The sequence below is a fragment of the Phocoena sinus genome, chromosome 16, assembly GCF_008692025.1.
Source record: "Phocoena sinus isolate mPhoSin1 chromosome 16, mPhoSin1.pri, whole genome shotgun sequence".
Taxonomy (NCBI): Eukaryota; Metazoa; Chordata; class Mammalia; order Artiodactyla; family Phocoenidae; genus Phocoena; species Phocoena sinus.
In genome coordinates, this window is record NC_045778.1 from 71,170,550 (window position 1) to 71,189,905 (window position 19,356).

A 19,356-nucleotide genomic window follows, 5' to 3' on the forward strand; every position below is an offset into this window, starting at 1 on the left:
TACAGCTTGGAGTTTCCCTCTTATCACCTGGGGAACACGATCTTTTGGCAACTGTACCTGTAAATTCAGATTAACAGAGCCCTTTGCCATCCTATAAAGTCAGTTTCCCTTTCCTCAAATCTCACTTTATAAACAGCCCTGCTCCCCAGCTGAGCTGGCTTTATGTATTTATGATAACCTAGGTTCAAACCTGGCATGTACAGAGCCCTATCTATCCCCCACCCCCGTCCTCTTCTGAGGAATCCAAAGGATAAAGTCTGGTTATAAAAGGCCATGGCCAACCTGCTGGGCTGCAGGTGGAAGCTCTGGGGCCACACAGTAAGTCACAGCCCCACGCGGGCAGGGAGCCGGGTAGGGGTAGGGCTGCCAGGGGGACGTGGCCCAGAACAGGGGAGCACAGCAGTGCAAAGACCCTGAGTGCAGGGTCCGAGAGAGGCGCTGCCCAACTCCCTGTGTGCAGGGAGGCCTCAGCCTCAGGGTCCCCACCTCGAGGGAGGGCCCCATGTGTGCTGAGGGCCGCCTGCCCTGTCCGCCAGCCTCGTGCCTGTGCATCTGGTGTCCGTGCGTGTCTCTGTCTTCATCCCCGAAGATGCTGCCCTCTTGGACCGTCAGCCTTCTCCTGCTGGCCACAGTCAGAGGTGAGGATGCTGTCACCATCCCTTTGGTGACCGTGCTGGGCTGGCCTTTGGGTGAGACAGAGGCATCCTCATCCCCGTCTCCCTAATTAATAACATTATCATTATTGCATGAAACAGCAGTCGCTACCAGTCGGGGAGTGATGACTCTGTGGTAGGGACAGGGCACCGTGCTCAACAAGGATGATCCCAGCATTGTCCAGCTTGGCTCCCGTCCTCCTGCAAAGGCTCCAGTGGCTGGAGCAGGCAGCAGAGGTGGCAGGCAGCTGGGCCAGGTGGAGAGTGGGACGTTCTTGTCAGGCCCCCAATACTCTCAGTTCCTAGGCATGGACAAGTGCACGTCTGCAGACTAAAATCTTGTGGACGTGTCCCTCTGTGAACTCCCGTCCTGCCCGGCCTCCTGCCCAGAGGAGATGCAGACACCCACGTTCTACTTGTCCTGAAACCTCCCTTGTTACCAAAGCCCCCTTGAGCCCGAATCTGCTTATGCCCATCCTCCCACCTCCTCACACGTGTACCTCGCAGGTGTACCTCACAGGTGCTCTCTTTCCCACACTGCCGGGTCTTCTCACCTCCTCTCCCATCAGTCAGAACCCCTCACTGCCTGGCTCGGGCCCCCAAACCCTGCTGAGCACAGTCTCCCCAAGAACAGACGTGGTCTCCTCCAGTCCCTGCAAGGGCTTTCTTCTGCATCCGGACCCTTTCCCCTTGTCTCCTCGGCTTGCCGCCAGCCCCCTCTTGCCTTTCTGGAATTCCAGCCAGCCTTGCCGCCAGACCCGGCCCCTGACAGAAGAGCCCAGGTGGGGTCTGGCTGCTCCTTAGGCCTTTCCAACCCCTCTTGGTCTCCTTCGCTGATCTGCTGCTTCCTCCTGCCCCAGACACAGGCGTTCCCAAAGGTCACTCCAGGCGCCCTCCTCATGTGTCTGTTTCTCAAGACTGCCCCCTTGTCCAGTCCCCAGCAGCATAGCCCCAGTCCTCCCAAGTTCCAGGCAGCTCCACCAGGGCCTCCCACCATGCCTCAAACTCACTTGTCCCCCACCAGGCTTGGACAGCACCCCCTCGCCCCATCTCCCCGCCTCTTCCTTAACTTCCTCTGCCATCAGGTCAGAACGCCTCTCCCCTCTCCAGGCCCACAGCCCTGCCCCCAGGCTCCCCCACCTCTGAGCCACTTACACATGGCTCCCACCCCAGTCACCGGCTCAGCACCCCCAGCACCTCCCCACTACCCACCTAACGCCCAGGTATCTTAACCTGGCATCGAAGCCCCTGCACTTTCCATCTGAAACCAAGGTTGCTTTAGCCTCCTGTGGCCTTTCCTGTGGGATGGTGCCCTCTTCCCAGAATGAATTCAACGCTGTCATTATTCCTTCCCAGTTAGATTTCCTCTCTTTCAGGGCCAGGTTTTGATCTGATTTGTCTCTATGGCTCCCCAGTTCCCACTTTTATTCCCGGTTAAGTTTCTCGGGTTCAAATCGTGGCTCCACCACTGGCTGTGGCCTTGGGTAGCTGACTTTTCATCTCTGTGCCTTGGGCTCTTCTTCCGTCAAATAAAGGTAATATTCATTCCTTCCTCATGGGCTGTTTGGAGGCCAATACTGGTAAAACACTAGTGTGGTATCCGGCACATAGTAAACAACAAGTATTAACTATTACCAGTTTTTGAATGAATGACTAATAATTGGCTCCATCAGTTGAGGAAGCCTAAGAGAGAAAATCCATTGTAATCCTCTGGATTTGAAATTATGTCACCCCTGGTTATACTGGGGGTGACATAATTGTGAAAATATGTCATGGACTAGAGAAAGGACCCTCAGATTTAGATGGGGTTATTTAGGTCATCAATTGCATGTACTGAGCCCCTACTATACACAGTATGATGCAAAAATAAATTCTCCCTGTTCTTAAGACATTTACCTTTTCAAAGAACAACAGGGAAATCTGAAATGGCAGAGAATAATTTGGAAAAAACAAAGGTGCATAGAAGGATGACGCGAAGACATGTGGACTGGACAGATGCCCAGGAATGCCTACTGTGTGCACGGCCTGTGCTGGATGTAAGAGAGACCTCAAGACTCATCGAGTAGCATCTCTGCGCTACGACATTCGTAGACGCTCGATAAATACCTGATGGTTGATTAGTGGATGTAAAGGCCCATCTGGGAGTTTCCTGCAAGAGTTAGTTTTAAGGCTGAAGGTTCCCAGGAGTTCTCAGTGATTCCCCAACCTGCCTGATGAACAGGGGCACTTATTAAATATGCTGTTTCTCGGGCCCCACCCCAGACCCTCTGAATCAGAGTCTCTGAGGGAGGGGCCTGGGAGTGTGAATATGCTCACTCACCCTCAGCCCCCAGGTGGTTCTTATCACCACGGAAGTCTGAGGAACACTGACAGCAAAGATAAAGATGAGCACTGGCCTTCACCAGCCCTGAGCTGTACCCTGAAGAGTCCTCCCGAGTAGCTGAGATGACATTGCTCCTTCTCAGAACCTCACAAGTGTCCTGTTTGTTCCTCTTCCTGCCCCAGGAAAGGAGATCTGCTACAAACCTTTCGGCTGCTTTTCCGATGAAAAACCATGGACCAGGATCTTTCAGCGGCCTTTAAAGTTATTTCCCTGGTCTCCCAAGGACATTGACACCCACTTTCTTCTGTATACAAATGAGAATCCAAATAACTACCAAGTAAGAGGGGCATAGAATGACCGCATGGTGGGGGATTTGGGCGCCCACACTGGAGCCTTCACATGGTTGTCTGAGGAATAATTCACTGCCTTGGAACTTTTCACATGACGCTCCCTCACCAGTGTTAGACTTAGAGTCATCTTAGCTCTCGGGATCATAAATCCCTTCGAGTATCTGATGAAATCTATGGGCGCCCAACCCGGAAACGGACACATTCACACACTTGTGCACAGAACTGCAGGGCTTCCCAGGATTAGAACCCTGTTTGGGGAGGAAGCGGGTGTGAGCAGCTCTTATGGAGAAACCCAGACTTATGTATCCCTGAGAGGGTCTGGCTTCTTTCCGAACCAGGCAGTGGAGGGAGCGTAGCTCCTCAGAGGGTAGGGATCGGGGGATGTAAATCATTCCTCAGGAGCTAGAAGGGGAACAGGGGACATTTAATGACAAAGGAGAAATTTGGGGACCCTTGGAGCAATCTTCAGTTCCCAGAAGGCCTGCCAGGTGGAGGCCAGCAGACTTCCTCCAGATGCTCAGAAGTGAACAGGAAGAACTTGCTCAGAACTCAAGCAGCTCACAGCTCTGACCCGAAACCGAGTTTGAGAGAGCAGAGTGTCTGTCTATAGGTCCCCAAGGTCACCTACTGTCGGATTCTAGGTGACAAACTACCCACCCAGAGTCCCCATTTAAAAAGATAATTTTTTAAAATAAAATATATTTTATGCAAAAAAAAAAAAAAAAAAGTCCTGAGAAGGGACTCATAGGCTTCCCCAGATGGCCAAAGAGGTCCTGGCACAGAAAAGCTGAGGAAGCCCTGGGCCAGAAGCATCAGGCATGAGGGGAGATGCACCTCAACGGAGCAGGAAGGGTTAAATGCATAAAATAAAAAACATTGGATTAAAAAGGGCACTAATCATACTGGAAAACAGTTGTCAGAACATTTACAAAGATAAATATGGGATATAGTAATATGTGTGCTGCTTTATTATCTCACTAAATAACAAGGTCTAGGGGCTGGTCTAATAACTTCTGTAATTTTAAATAGTAATGAGTACAGATGATATTTTTAAATATCTGTAACAACTGTAATATAAAATGAAAATATCTGCCATCTCGATTGGTGACAGTGTATTGCTACGTCTGCTATGTTTGTCGCTCAATTTCACAATTAACAAAAACGCTACATTTCAGTATAGAAAAATCAATAAACTTGGACGTTCTGAATTCTATCCTCCAACCCTAAGTCAGGAACTCCTGTTCTAGCCTCACCCAACTTCTTGGGAGTTGAATCTGTCACCTTGGTCTTACGGGAATGGGCTCTAATGGGTCTGTGGCTTGGAAAGGCCAACATTCAAATTCATCTTTTCTAATTTAACCAGCGGATCAATGTCACTGACCTAGCCACCATCGAGGCTTCAAACTTCCAGCTGGGCCGCAAGACGCGCTTCGTCATCCACGGCTTCCTAGACAAGGGGGAGGAGGACTGGATAATTGACCTGTGCGAGGTAGGCATTCACCCTCCTCCCCTGGTGAGAGCAGCGCCCAGCACATGGAGGCAATCGCCGCATCCCTTGAGGCTGGGAAAGGATAACTTCCCAGGAGAGACGGGTCCATCCTAAAACCACTGAGGAAAACTCGGGTCCTCATGGGTACCCAATGTCAAGGTCTCCCAAACCACGAACCTCTAGTCAAACATCTCCTTATGAGGCTGAAAAGACCCAGAGTCCAATCAGAAAGTCCCAGAGGTGGAGACAATAGCAAATTACCTGGCGTTTGTCTCTGATGGTTTATATAAAACCCTTGTATGTCATAAAAAATACTTTACCCCCCGCAACACTACTATCCAAAAGCATTTGCTGTGATGATGGAAATGCTCCATATCTGCACTACCCGGATCAGGAGCCACTGGCCACCTGTGTTTACTGACCACTTGACTTGTGGCCAGTGTGACCAAAGAACTGAATTTTAAATTTTATTTCATTTTAATTAAGTGTAAAGTGCCACATGTGGCTCGTGGCCACAGTATTGGACAGTGCAGCTCTATAGTGATCATGAATATTAGTAATGAATTATTATTCATACCACCCATTTCCTGAGCACCTACTGTGAGTCTGGCATTGTGCTAATCATTCCACAGTCCTTGTCCCGTTTAACCCTCCCAGCCACGCTGTGAGGCAGGCACAGTTATGGTTCTCATTTTATAGATGAAGAAATTGAGGCAAAGAAAACTTCAGTACTTGCCCAAAGTTGAATCCAGAGGTGGAATGCGAAACGAGGTCTTCTGTCCACAAGACACCACAATCCCGTGTGTCTACAGCTTTAGCCTGTAGGAGGTGCCCACGGCACGGCTCTTAGAGGCTTAAGCTGCACTGGGATAAGACCTCGAGCAGCTTCTGTCGGAGCGCTCTTTGTTCCTCTTGGTCTGGGGTTTCACACGTGCCTCCTGAGTTCCAGAGGGAGGCTACGCGGACCTGGAAACTGGAGAGCCAAGGGTATGTGGTCCACCATGATGCCTTGACCCCCCCAGCCAACCACTCCCAACTTCAAAATGCAGTCCAGGACCTCCCCAAATGAACAAAGGATATAGTGTAGCCCTTTCTGATGTTTCTTCCCTCCAGCCCCCAAGGGACCAGTATCTGTGCTTGGGTCACACTACATGATAAAAAAGATGCAAGTATCCAAGACAGTTGTCTCCTACCTCGGTCTAAATTTCATCTTATTAAACTTGTCCCTCAATACTTTATATCTCCCATCAAAGCATTTTTGGGAACATAAAAGCAGCCTCTCTGTGGCTTCAACTATCTAGTATAAGGGTCTGCAAACTTTCCTGTAGAAGAGCAGGTAATAAATATTGTATCATTTGTGGGTCATATGGTTTCAGCTCATATGGCTTCTGTTGTAGCTACAAGGCAGAGGTGAACAATATGTAGACAAATGGGTGTGGTTGTTTGCAATAAAACTTCATAAAAGCAGTTAGCAAACTACTACCCGAGTGGATTTGGCACTTGGGTAGTAGTTTGCTAACCCCTGACCTCATAAGTCATCTTTCTGACCTGGTTGTGTCAATGACCATCTGTAAAACCTTAGACAAGTCACTCTGTTCCAGGCCTCAGTTTCCACATCTGCTAAGTGGGAGTAAGTATACCCAGTTCACAGCACTGTGGTGTGGATCAGGACGAGTGTGAGGAATGTTAAAGTTCTGACACAAGCTAGAGATGCTTGACGGTTGTGAATGCCTATCTGTGGAGTGTGCAACCCGTGGCTGTTAATAAACTGGTTTCTCCCTCATGTTTGTCTTTCCCAGAAAATGTTTAAAGTGGAGAAGGTGAACTGCATGTGTGTGGACTGGAAGCGCGGGGCCAGGACAGGATACACCCAAGCTGTCCACAACATTCGGGTCGTGGGAGCAGAGATAGCTTACTTAATACAAGGGCTGTCGGTAAACCCCTGCCTGGGCCACATCCTGTGGGTAGGGGGCAGGGAGAGGGGCAGGCCAGCACTCCGTGGCACCCAGGGGTAGCCTGGGGACCCATGGGTAGAGGCAGAGTCTGAAAGCCAGGAGCCCAAGAAGGGCCTTTGCTACATGAAGCTGCAAACTTCCTCCCTCCGGGGTTGTCCTGAAGATCCTTAGCTGTGGGGCCTGAGGCAGACTAACCTCTTCAAGCCTCAGTTTCCCCTTTTGAAATAAGCCTTCCTTGCAGGCTGTTCTGGGAATTGTAGAGCAGGCTGGGCTGCCCTGAAGTTCTCAGCCCAGATGAGTCTTCGCTCCCAGGGAAGGTCCCTTACAGCCTCCAGGAAGGTCGAATCAGGAGAACCCCAGAGCCGGGCCCATTACCACGTTCTGCACTGGCCCAGCCCCTGCAGGGGACGAGGGGAAGGAGGTCCGCGGTGGGCTGCGTGTGGGAGCCGGCAGAGCACTGCCAGTCCCGGCCAAGGCAGCCTGCAGGTGACGCGCTGGCCGCTGGTCAGCACCGTTACCCCGCGCGCCAGCCGGACCCCGGGACCTGCAGACTGTGGCCAGCCAGGGGCCGGGTCGCGCTGTCCTAGGCGGCGGCCTGGAGCCGGGGGTCGTTCCTCCCGAGTTTCCAGCCTGGGTCCTGCCCCGATCCCCGCTCCCCGGGCGCCGGCGCGTCCCCACCCGGTGCTCTGGGACCTGACGCTCCTTCCCTCCGCAGACCCAGCTGGGCTATGGCCCCGAGAACGTGCACCTCATCGGCCACAGCCTGGGCGCGCACACGGCCGCTGAGGCGGGCAGGAGGCTGGGGGGGCCGCGTGGGCAGGATCACAGGTAGGGGCGCTGGGCCGGGGTTGGGGGCGGGCGCCGGCCCAGCCAGGGAAGCAGGCGGTAGAAGGAGAGACCCGCGCACTTCCCACGGCCAAGGGCGCCCCTTCCGGTCCTCCTGGAACTGCTTTTAGGTGGTGCAGGGGACTTAAAAAATAATCGTTCATATATTTTCATGTGTACTCGAAAATACACGATTGTAAGCAAAAATACATTTGTAAAAAATGAAAAATATAACTAACACATTAAACTCATGACTTCAGGGTTATTACTGCTAGAGTATGGCAAAGTTTTTTAAAAAGTGAGCTGATTTTTGAAAAAAATCAATTCATCAATTCCACAAATATTTATTGAATGTCTCCGCTGTGCCAGGACAGGCAGAAAATGAAAGTGACTAGCTGAGACCTGCCGTAGGAGGTGCTCAGAAAAGAATGAATGGAGGAAGGAAGGAACACTAGGCAGAGTGAATACACAGACATAGACACAGACAACCGTTTGGTGCACCACATCAGCATGTAACTTAGGCAAACTCTTCAAGTCAGCATTTAATGAATGCGTCTGTTGCTCTGGGCACCAGGCTAGGCTTCGGGTGAAGGATAAAGGGTATTTTTCAGTTTGCAATGTCCTTTCTCTTAGATCTTTCCATGGGATTTTCACAGTAACCCTGCCAGGGGAGTTACTGTTGTTATCCCCACTTTCCAGGTGCAAGGAGGACAGGCTCCTGGCCTTGAGCAGCCAGCACTAGATGTAGGTCACCGAGTCCTGAGTGCCCTGCTCCTTCCACCTCCTGCTTGTCTTTGAAGATGAACTGGGCACGGCCCCTGCCTCAGGAAATCCACAGTCTAGTGCAGGAGGCAGACAGCTAAGTAGACAAATAAAAGCCGAAGCAGAATTAACGAATGCAAAAGAATCCTATGCAACGAGGAGGGAATGACCCAAGAAAGGAGAGGCTACACTTTCCATGAAGAGGTTGTGTTTGAGGGGGTCTTGGAGGGGAGAGAGATTCGGGGAGAGTGCGAGGGAGCGAGCAGCAGGCCGGGGGCCATGACCGCAGACGCAGGGGAATGGGCCGTGCAGGGCTCGGAGACTGTGGAGGAGCTGGGCCGGGCCCGGGAGCTCAGTCTTGGAGGGCAGTGGCCAAACAGAACGTGTGTGAGGGAAGAAAGGAAAAGGGAGACAAGGGGAGCAAGGGCACCATCCCGATCTTCCATGACGCCAGGCAGTGGGGATTTCTGGATATCCTGTGACAGGCAACGACCCCACTGGCAGCCTTTCTGTCCCAGCCTCTCTCCCAAGCAGACCAGGACCTACAGACTCAATTCTCCAAACTATGACTGCTGGGGCGTGGGGTCCTTCGCCCAGGAATCTGCATGGATTTTGTGTGTACAGGGTTTAGATCCTGGGTGGTCTTAGAGTGCGGCCTCCCTGTCCACCTCCCCCTTCTTAGGGCTGGACCCGGCACAGCCATGCTTCCAGGGCACGCCAGAGGAGGTTCGGCTGGACCCGTCCGATGCCATGTTTGTGGATGTGATTCACACGGATTCTGCTCCCATAATCCCTTTCCTGGGTAAGTTCCTCACCCCACCTCTCAGGGACCAGGGCTGTAACTGATGAGAGCAGGTCCAGGCATGTGCCCCCTGCCACCCTCCCCCACCTGCACACACATACCACGGGGTGGTATTCAAAATGGTTAACCAACCAGTCAAAACGGGTGTTTGGGCACCAACCAGTCAAAACGGGTGTCAGCCACAAACAAACAGCCAGTTCAGTGCCAGTGATATCAGCCTGAGGCCCCAGGTAGGACGAAAGACTTCTATAACCTGTGGAAGGCTCACTCAGTCTCCAAACTCTGCATCCTTCCCTAGTCTGTCAGTATCCAGAGTGGCATTTATTATTGATGTTTGACCTGTACTTGCAAAATGCAAAGGTAATCTTTGCATATTTTTTTCTTCTTTTGTCAAAGCTTTGCTTGCAGTTTGTTTTGTTGGAGATTAAATATAGCCCTTAACTGAATTCTTCTAAAATTAACATTCTTTTTTCAATATTTTCTTGTATAACCACTCATGAAATGTACCAATCAAAGGTATGGTTTTGATGATCCTATCACTTATGAAGTGTTTACCATGCGCTGCATTGAACATTTTGCATACATTAGCTCAATCGTTGTAACAACCCTGAAAAGTGGGTATTGTTACTACCACTTCATAGCTGAGGAAACTGCGGCTCGACAAGTTCAAGTAATTGATCAAGTAATTGTCAAGTAATTTTCTAGATCACAGATATATAAGAAGAACCAGGATGTGATCACAGGTCTGTGTGCTTCAAAATCCAAACCACCTAGCCATTATGCTGTGGTTCTCAACATAACAACAAAGTTTATGTGGTCTCAGTTAACACTATAATGTAGAAACCAAAATTTTAAAATGAATAAAGTAATAAAAAGTGCACCAGCCCTGCCCTGACATGTGTCTTCTGGTGCATAATGGTAACAGGACACCGATGATGGTATCGTTGTTGTTCAGGGCCTCCCCAAGACAGACAGACAGACACAAATACACATGTGCCCACTCACCCAGAGCCTACCTCCCTCCTCATCTTATGTCCTCTGCTCTTTCCTCCTTTCTTTTTTTTTTTTTTTTTTTTTTTTTTTTGCGGTACGCGGGCCTCTCACTGCTGTGGCCTCTCCCGTTGTGGAGCACAGGCTCTGGACGCGCAGGCCCAGCGGCCATGGCTCACGGGCCCAGCTGCTCCACGGCATGTGGGATCTTCCTGGACCGGGCCACGAACCCATGTCCCTTGCATCGGCAGGCGGACTCTCAACCACTGTGCCACCAGGGAAGCCCTCTCCTCCCTTCTTGTCTTGCCAAGTGCTCATCTGAGAACTTCCGCAGAGCCAGAGACAGGGTGGCTGCACTGTGGGGAGAAGTTGCCAAGAAGGCTCTTCCTCCCATTGGAAGGAGCTGAACGCTCTTCGTGGCCACCACCTGACTCTGGGACCACTTCCCTCCCACTCTTCTCTGCTGCCAATGTTTCAGGTTTTGGAATGAGCCAAAAAGTGGGCCACCTGGATTTCTACCCAAATGGAGGAAAGGAAATGCCTGGATGTCAGAAAAATACCCTGTCAACCATCATTGATATAAATGGAATATGGGAAGGTATGTAAATGAGAGAAGCAAGACAGCAGCTGCTCCACCTGGGGAGAAGGCAGGTGGTGTGGTCTGTGCTGGGCATTTTCACAGCAGTGGCACGAGATAGTTACTCTGATTAGCCCCATTTCACAGACGAGGAAATGGGGTCAGAAAAGTGATAAAACTTGCCCAAGGCCACCTTATATTTAAGCCCAATTTCTGGCTGCAAAGCCCAACCCCATGCCCAGCCCGCGCCTTCTCCCCCTTGGCAGGATGCTGAGACATGGGCTGCATTGGTACATCAGTTAGGACCCAGCTTTGCCTTTGGCCCGCATCCTTCCTTCAGTGCAGGCTCCTTGAAGATCTGCAGAGCATAAGCAAAGATTTGGAGGGTTTTGACTTTCTTGCCATCTGCTATTGTCAGGTGCTAGGGATGGAAAAGGACTGAGCTGGTAAGAAGACGATGGGGGGAAGGGGGAGGACGGACGTGCCCTGTGGGTTTGAGGGGCACGTGCATGGAGGCGGAGGCCTGGGGGTCTGGGGGACGAGCCTTGTACGTGTCTCCATTTATCTGAGAGAGCAGGCTCAGTACCCCTAATGTTAGGTGACCTAAAGCACCATCTCCATTAGCCATCCCTTGTTCTGGCCCGGGGCTATTCCTGTTGCCTCTCCCCTGAGAACAGGCGTCACTCTCCTCCCTAAAAGTGGAGGCTTTGAGTCTATGATCGTCTCATTTTAGTCTTTATTTTTTCTGAGTGGGGAGTTCCCCGAGGCCAGGGGCTGTGGCCTGGGCGACCCGGACTCCTCAGGACCCTGCACAGGGCCTGGCGCAAAGCAAGCTCTGTGTCCAGCTTGTTACCTTGAGCTGAGCGGCCTTCCGTGGCATTTTAATCTTGCATGTGCTTCATGTGGAAGAGCAGAGTCGATAAAACAATAGCCAACATCCACCGACAGTCGGTGGAGCTTTCCACCTCCTCTCTGCTCAGCACCAGGTGACTCGAGGGAGGGCTGCTTGGCTGATCTGATTTCTGAAAGAACACCAGAGTCACAGTGAGGGCTGCCCCCTCTCAGATGGGATGAGCAGGGCACACATAATAGGAAGGAGCCCAGGTTTAATTAGAGAGGTGACCGGTCGCTGGAACGTGCTTCTGGAGCCCAGGTTTAATTAGAGAGGTGACCGGTCGCTGGAACGTGCTTCTGGAGCCCAGGTTTAATTAGAGAGGTGACCGGTCGCTGGAACGTGCTTCTGGAGCCCAGGTTTAATTAGAGAGGTGACCAGTCGCTGGAACGTGCTTCTGTTGTGTGCGTGCCGAGTCACCCTGGCCGCTGAGGAACAATTACATCCGCTTGCTTCTCTAACATGGAATCCCTGGGCAGCAATTTTGGATGAAAGAGACAGTTAACTTCGAAACAGGTCCTATTGTCTGGTAATGAGTGTGGTGTGGGGCGCGTGGGACTGGGGGACTATGGAGAGCTAATCCCCCAAGCACAAAGGGCAACATTCCTTTCCCCACGGGTGGCGGATGAAGCCCAGCAGACACCCCAGCAGTGGTCCCCAGGTATGCCAGGGTCACTGTGGATCACTCCATGGGAAGTTTGTACCTAGTAGCTGGAGACAGGAAAAAACAATTTCCCAAACAAGAGGACTTTGGTTTAAAGAGAAAGACTGTAAATAAAATGCAGTGAAAGAGTAGCCAGAGGCCATGGTGACCTTGCTCTCCATTGCTTTTACCTTATGCCTGGAGGAGTAAGAAGGAAGAATTTCTCAGCCTGAGACCATAGACAGAAAAGCTTGGTTCACACAAAAGGTGAAGTATGATATATCTCTAACCAACGCCCCCCACCCCCCCAAGCCTTCGTTATTCATTTACGTTACATGCCTGGCCCCCGAGGATTAGACAGAGGTGCTTGTTAGACCTTCTCACTCCCTAACACTTGCCTAGCCCTGAGGGGGACCACCCCAGAAAATGGACAGTGCCGGGGAGAGGAAAGCGACTCCAGCCAACCACCACTACTAAACAAGCCCCCAGCTTTTCTACTTGCCCCAAAGTATGTCAAGGTCAATGACAGAAATTATGAATTGTGACCAAGGTGTTCAGGGGCACCAACACCCACCTGTGAAATGCAGAGATGATTCCTTGCTGGGTCAGAATGGTTCGGGCTTCAAAAGTTTAATGCCTCTTGTTAGCGCCCTTGGCCTTTGCCTTCTCAGGAACCCAAGACTTTGTGGCTTGCAATCACCTAAGAAGCTACAAGTATTACTCAAACAGTATCCTCAGCCCCGATGGCTTCCTAGGCTACCCTTGTGCGTCCTACAATGAGTTTCAGGAGGTAGGTCACACCAGGGGCCAAGGGAAGTTGGTGGTGATGGTGGTGTTGTCCCTTTGGCTTGGAACAGAGCAGAGATGTAACTCCGCGGCTAATGAAAGGAGGCACTAGAAATGCTGAGGCTTACAGAGCCTTCCTCCCAGGAATAAGATGGGCAGGAGGGGGACAGCAGACTTGAACTGTGCTGGGCCTTCCCTAGATCCCCAACTTTTCATTCTGGAAAATTCCCAATGTGTGCAAGGATGCATGGGTAGATGGATGCATACATGCATGGATCAGTGGATGGGGGAGAAGGGGTAGAATGGATACATGAATGGAAGGAAGAATAGGTAGATGAGAAGATGGATGAGGGATGGATGTATGTATGGATGGATAGATAGGAGGATGGAAAGGAAAATGGGTGAGTCAAAGGCCTACGACTCACAGACAGACTGTTTTCTTTCACTAGAGTGGCTGTTTCCCTTGTCCTGCTGAAGGATGCCCCAAAATGGGGCACTATGCTGACCAGTTTCAGGGGAAAACCAGTGCTGTGCGACAAACCTTTTTCCTGAACACAGGAAGCAGTGGTAACTTTACTCGTAAGTTTCCATTTTACTTATTTAAAAATTCTTGCAAATGATTTCAGAGTATCAGCCTTATTAGGACCCTTGGTAGCAATTGACAGAAACTCACCTCCAACCAGTTTAAGCTATAATGGAAAGGCAGTAGAATGGCATTTGTCTTGGATCTCAAGTTCACCCCTTTAACCAAAAATCCTGATCAATGGAATAAAGTACAGTGATTAGCCCAGGCTGGGTCACATGTCCTCCCACCCCAGTGGCAGGAAGGATGGATCCATTAACAGAAGAGGGCAAGGCGGGGCAAAGTCACTGTAAGTCAAGAGGTCTCCAGCTAAATACCTCTTCTACCAGTCCCCCTGCACACACACAAACACGCTGCATTTCTATTGTTGTTTTGCCCAGCTTCTCATTAAAAAAGTACAAGATAGCGAATTGATCAAGATTCTTTTGTTAAAATTAATATCACACGGTAGCCGAATAGAAGAGCAATTATTTTTCAAAGGATTTTTACATTAAAAAGAAATGTATATAGCACTTCACTTACAGTAGTTCATGTGATCTTCACAATATTTATCATGAAAGATCACGGTCTGTCACTCTCTATAAAGTCTTACATGTACATTCCTTTAACCCAGTCATTCCACTTCTCAGAGTGTACCTTAGGAAAATACTTGCGTGAGAAAGTGCTCAAGGGTGTTCACTGCAGCACTGTTTTTAATACCAGAAGATTGGAGAGAGAAACCTGGATACCCACCAATTGGTAAGCCACCAAATGCTGTACAGAACCGCTAAAAAGAAGGCGATAGCTCTATGTGCTGAGGAGAGATCTCTAAGGCATATTTAGTGAAAAGGCAAGCGACAAAACAGCCTGCAACATGTCATGTATCAGTCAGGGTCCCAACAGGAGACAGAACTCATCCAAGTGGCTCAAATGGAGAGATTTTACTGAAGGGCCTCCTGTTAGAGGTGTGGGCAGGGTTAAAGGAACAAGCAAGATTTTCACGTTAAATTTTTACTTACCCATATTCATATTTTCCAAAATTTTATAATAAAATATTTTTCTTTGTAACAAGAAAAAAAAAAAGGCAAGGGATGCTGAGGCCCCCGGAATCTGGTGGCTGTGCAGCTCTCAGAATACAGGGAAGGAGGGAGTTTCTGCCAGACTCATGGTTCTGGAGCAAGGTGGGGGCCAGGGAGATGACACCTGCACCTCTCTCCTCTGGCCTTCTGACCTCCTGCATACACCTCGTATTGGCTAAACCCAGCTAAAAGCCAGCAGCAAGGATCCTGGGGTGGGAGGCAAACATTCTGGAACACAGGGCAGGACGGAGAAAGGGAATCATTCTGGGGTGGGGATGGGTGGAACGGATAGAGAATAACAGCACATACTACTTAAAGAAGGGAAAGGAAGCCTATATTCTTCTATATACATAGATGTGTGAGAGAAAGAGAAAGCTCTAGATCAGCCTATCTCAACCTCACACTACTGACATGTGGGGCTGGATAATTCGTTGTTGTAGGCGTCTGTCCTGTGCATTGCAGTTTGTTTAACAGATCCTTGGTCTCTACCCATTAGATGCCAGTAGCTCTCCACACCCACCCCACCTCACCCCCAGTGTGACAACCAAAGAAGCCTCCAGACATTGCCAAATGTCCCCAGGGAGGCAAAATCTCCCCCTGATTGGGAACCACTGGACTTGATTAAGTATAGAGACCAAAGTGGTGACATCAGGGAAGGACCTGGGATGCAGGGCAGGTAGATGGGGTGCTGATGAAGGTTGTTTCTTTTTTTAATTTATCTGGGTTGTTTTTCTATTGAGAATATGTCCGTTGCATGGGAAAATAGCAATAAACTAAAAGAACAGTAGGTGATTTATCCAAACATTATAGCCACAAGCATATCCCTCTCCCTGTGGCCTTTCTGGGGATGGCCAGTGATGTGTACCCAGGGTACACAGGTGCAGTAACCGGCTGCCCTGCATCCATCAGGGCACATACGTTGCTGTATCGACAAGAGATTGTGCTGAAGTGTAAGATTTACTTCCTCTGGAGTCCCTCACCCCCACCTAGAATCTGAATCCCAGGACCCCAAACCTTGCTTAAGGAAATCATTACTCACATTCACCCTTACCTCTCATCTGCGGGGGACGTAGAGCTTGGAACAAGGCTGCGTCCACGGGGTCATTCTTTTCAACAAGAGGAGTTATTCGAATGATTGTATTTCTTTCAACAGGTTGGAGATATAGGGTATCTGTCACACTGGCTGGAAAAAAGAAAGTGAGTGGGTACATCAAGATTGCTTTGTATGGAAGTAATGGAAACTCAAAACAATATGAAGTTTTCAAGTAAGTTTGATAGTCAAGTGAAATGACCATACTTTCCATAATAGATTCTTCATACCAGATTGGGTATAAACTGCTTTATAAATCTAGCCATCTATTATACAGAACCATTGAATGCTGGAATGTCAAACCTGGAAGGAAGGCTTAGCATCTGGTTCAATCACCCCATTTTACACATGAGAGGAGTGAGGCCCAGAGGGGGAACCGGCTATTTAAAATGAGACAAATGCTAACTCCTTTTGGATTGTCAGTCGTTGCTTCCTGACTTAGGTTTTATGAAAATCAAATTCTCCTTAGGCCAGGCACGTTTGTATGGCAACTCCCTTCCCGGCAACACACACACAGGAAGCCTGAGGCCAGCTTCTTGTTGCTGTGGTAGCCTTAGCACCTACTTCTGCTGGACATATGAGGTACTTGGTAAATGTGTGTTGGATGAATGCATAACCGTGCTGTAAAAATAGATTCTGGTTTTTGCACGAACTTTTACATAATAATATTCGTGTTAAGTTAAAATTCTTTGACAACTTCCTGTGCTACATATGAGGGGCTAACAAATGACCTCGGCTGACCCACAGGCATCTTCTAACATAAGACGTTGCATTAATATAGTCCTGCAGCGAACTAATAGGGTTAATACACCACCCCAAATATTTAACTTCCCTCTAGGGACAAACTAAGACAGTGGAAATCTAGAGTCCAGTATTTTTTAAAGGTCTGTTCTTCACAAATACATTTGTGTTTTAGCAGCCCCTGGATGTGCATGAAGTCATACAACCTATTTGCAGAAAACCAGAAACAGCAGCGTTGTTTGAAGAAAAAATAAATTGCTGTCATCCTGTGTATTTTTATATCCAGCTGATATAACATTTTCTGTCTATGTTTTCAGAGGATCCCTCCAACCAGATGCAAGTCATATGCATGAATTCCTATATCCAGCTGATATAACATTTTCTGTCTATGTTTTCAGAGGATCCCTCCAACCAGATGCAAGTCATATGCATGACATTGATGTGGACCTCAATGTAGGAAAAGTCCAGAAGGTCAAGTTCCTCTGGAACAACAATGCGCTAAATCTCTTCCGGCCCAAACTGGGGGCTTCCCGAATTACAGTGCAAAGTGGTGAAGACAGGGCTGAGTGAGTATCTTTCATTCCATCTAAGTTTTATTTTCTGTATTTAGCTATCAATGTATTCACCAATTCATCCATGCGTCCAATCACCCACCTACCTACCCGTCTAGGTATTCATCGACTCGTCCATTCGTCCCTTTCTGCTCATCCGCTTTCTGCTCATCCGCTTACCTACCCACTTATCCGTCCAGCCATCTCTCCAGACCTGTGTCCTCACCCTTCTGGCTGTTCAGCCATCCGTCCATTCATCTACCCAACTCTTCATCTCAACTCTCCATCTATCCATCCAATTTACTTTGAAAAATCGATCATTTTCCTTAAGCCAAATTCAACTTGACAGGAGCAAGGCCTCAGTGGTAAGGCATCGATTCAAGAACCAGGCAAATATGAAACTCTTTTACCTTAAGCAATAAGGAAGACACGTGCAGTACTTGTAGGAAATCTCTGAGTCAATTTCAGCTGGGGTGCAGGTATTAATGTAAATTGTTTTGTTTGGAGACTATGGCATGTGTTGGGATCTAGCTTATAGGGGCAAGCTCTTCTCATTCGGAGGGAATAGAATCTTACTTGGTAGGAGTTGGGAGAGTACCTAATTGTATTTGAAATATGGAAACTCCTAACTGTGTTTAAAATATGATCCACCTTAAAAGGAGATCCTCATTGCTAAGCCCCAAACCCCCTAGACTTTGAAAATCTTTGGTCTGACCACTGATTCATTCTCAGCTCATTAAAAGCCCAAGGAGGGGAGGAGGTTCTTTGAGTGGATTTGCTGGGTGAGAGTCACTTGGACTCTGCCTGGTGTAGCAAAAAGCTTTTCAGTCAGAGAGGTCCGAATCCCAGCGAGTGGGCCAAAAGCCGTTTACTCATCTGAGGTCACGCTTCCACGAGCAAACGAGCCTCATGCTGGAAAGGTTTTCTTCCACAGGTATAATTTTTGCAGCAGCGACATGGTACAAGAAGACGTTTTACAAACTCTGTACCCTTGTTAAAAATGTGGTGGCCTCAGAAGACCTAAATAGACATTTCTCCAAAGAAGATATACAGATTGCCAACAAACACATGAAAGGATGTTCAACATCACTAATCATTAGAGAAATGCAAATCAAAACTACAATGAGGTATCACCTCACACCGGCAGAATGGCCATCATCAAAAAATCTACAATAAATGCTGGAGAGGGTGTGGAGAAAAGGGAATCCTCTTGCACTGTTGGTGGGAATGTAAATTGATACAGCCACTATGGAGAACGGTATGGAGGTTCCTTAAAAAACTAAAAATAGAACTACCATACGACCCAGCAATCCCACTACTGGGCATATACCCTGAGAAAGCCATAATTCAAAAAGAGTCATGTACCACAATGTTCATTGCAGCTCTATTTACAATAGCCAGGACATGGAAGCAACCTAAGTGTCCATCAACAGATGAACGGATAAAGAAGATGTGGCACGTATATACAATGGAATATTACTTAGCCATAAAAAGGAACGAAACTGAGTTATTTGTAGTGAGGTGGATGGACCTAGAGACTGTCATACAGAGTGAAGTAAGTCAGAAAGAGAAAAACAAATACCGTATGCTAACACATATATATGGAATCTAAAAAAAAAGAAAAAGAAAAAGAAATGGTTATGAAGAACCTAGGGGCAAGACGGGAATAAAGATGCAGACCTACTAGAGAATGGACTTGAGGATACGGGGAGGGGGAAGGGTAAGCTGGGACAAAGTGAGAGAGTGGCATGGACATATATACACTACCAAACGTAAAATAGATAGCCAGTGGGAAGCAGCCGCATAGCACAGGGAGATCAGCTCGGTGCTTTGTGACCACCTAGAGGGGTGGGATAAGGAGGATGGGAGGGAAGGAGATGCAAGAGGGAAGAGATATGGGGACATATGTATATGTATAAGTGATTCACTTTGTTATAAAGCAGAAAGTGACACACCCTTGTAAAGCAATTATACTCTAATAAAAATGTTAAAAAATAAAGAAGAAATGATAAAAAAAAAAGTGGTAGCCTCTTTATCTTTATGATAATAAAATTTTTAATGGGCTTGTTTTGATGTTGAAGTATTAATTTGATCTTGAGGTGTTAGTTTGACATTCTCTATGTTCTGGGGTCACATTTCAGAAAAGATTTGGGGGGCTGGAACCACTTGGCCACAGGTAATGCCTAGAACATCCCACCGGTCCGCCTCTGCCACCATCTCTCTCAGGGCACTTGGTGTGGCCTGTCCTAATGTATTTTATATCCTTAGACAGTGAAATTCTGTCCT

At 48.6% G+C, this 19,356-nt stretch overlaps 1 protein-coding gene across 1 annotated transcript; it reads left to right on the top strand.

Annotated features, from left to right (window-relative positions):
• The first annotated feature begins 589 nt into the window (after positions 1–589).
• On the top strand, positions 590–18,068 carry LOC116741658 (pancreatic lipase-related protein 2-like). The gene is given in 13 exon segments (XM_032608546.1): positions 590–638; positions 3,159–3,313; positions 4,690–4,815; positions 6,615–6,749; positions 7,486–7,572; positions 7,574–7,598; positions 9,040–9,159; positions 10,628–10,747; positions 12,933–13,051; positions 13,497–13,626; positions 15,842–15,953; positions 16,918–17,085; positions 18,005–18,068. Coding segments are annotated over 13 exon segments (1,410 nt in total).
• The last annotated feature ends 1,288 nt before the right edge of the window (positions 18,069–19,356 follow it).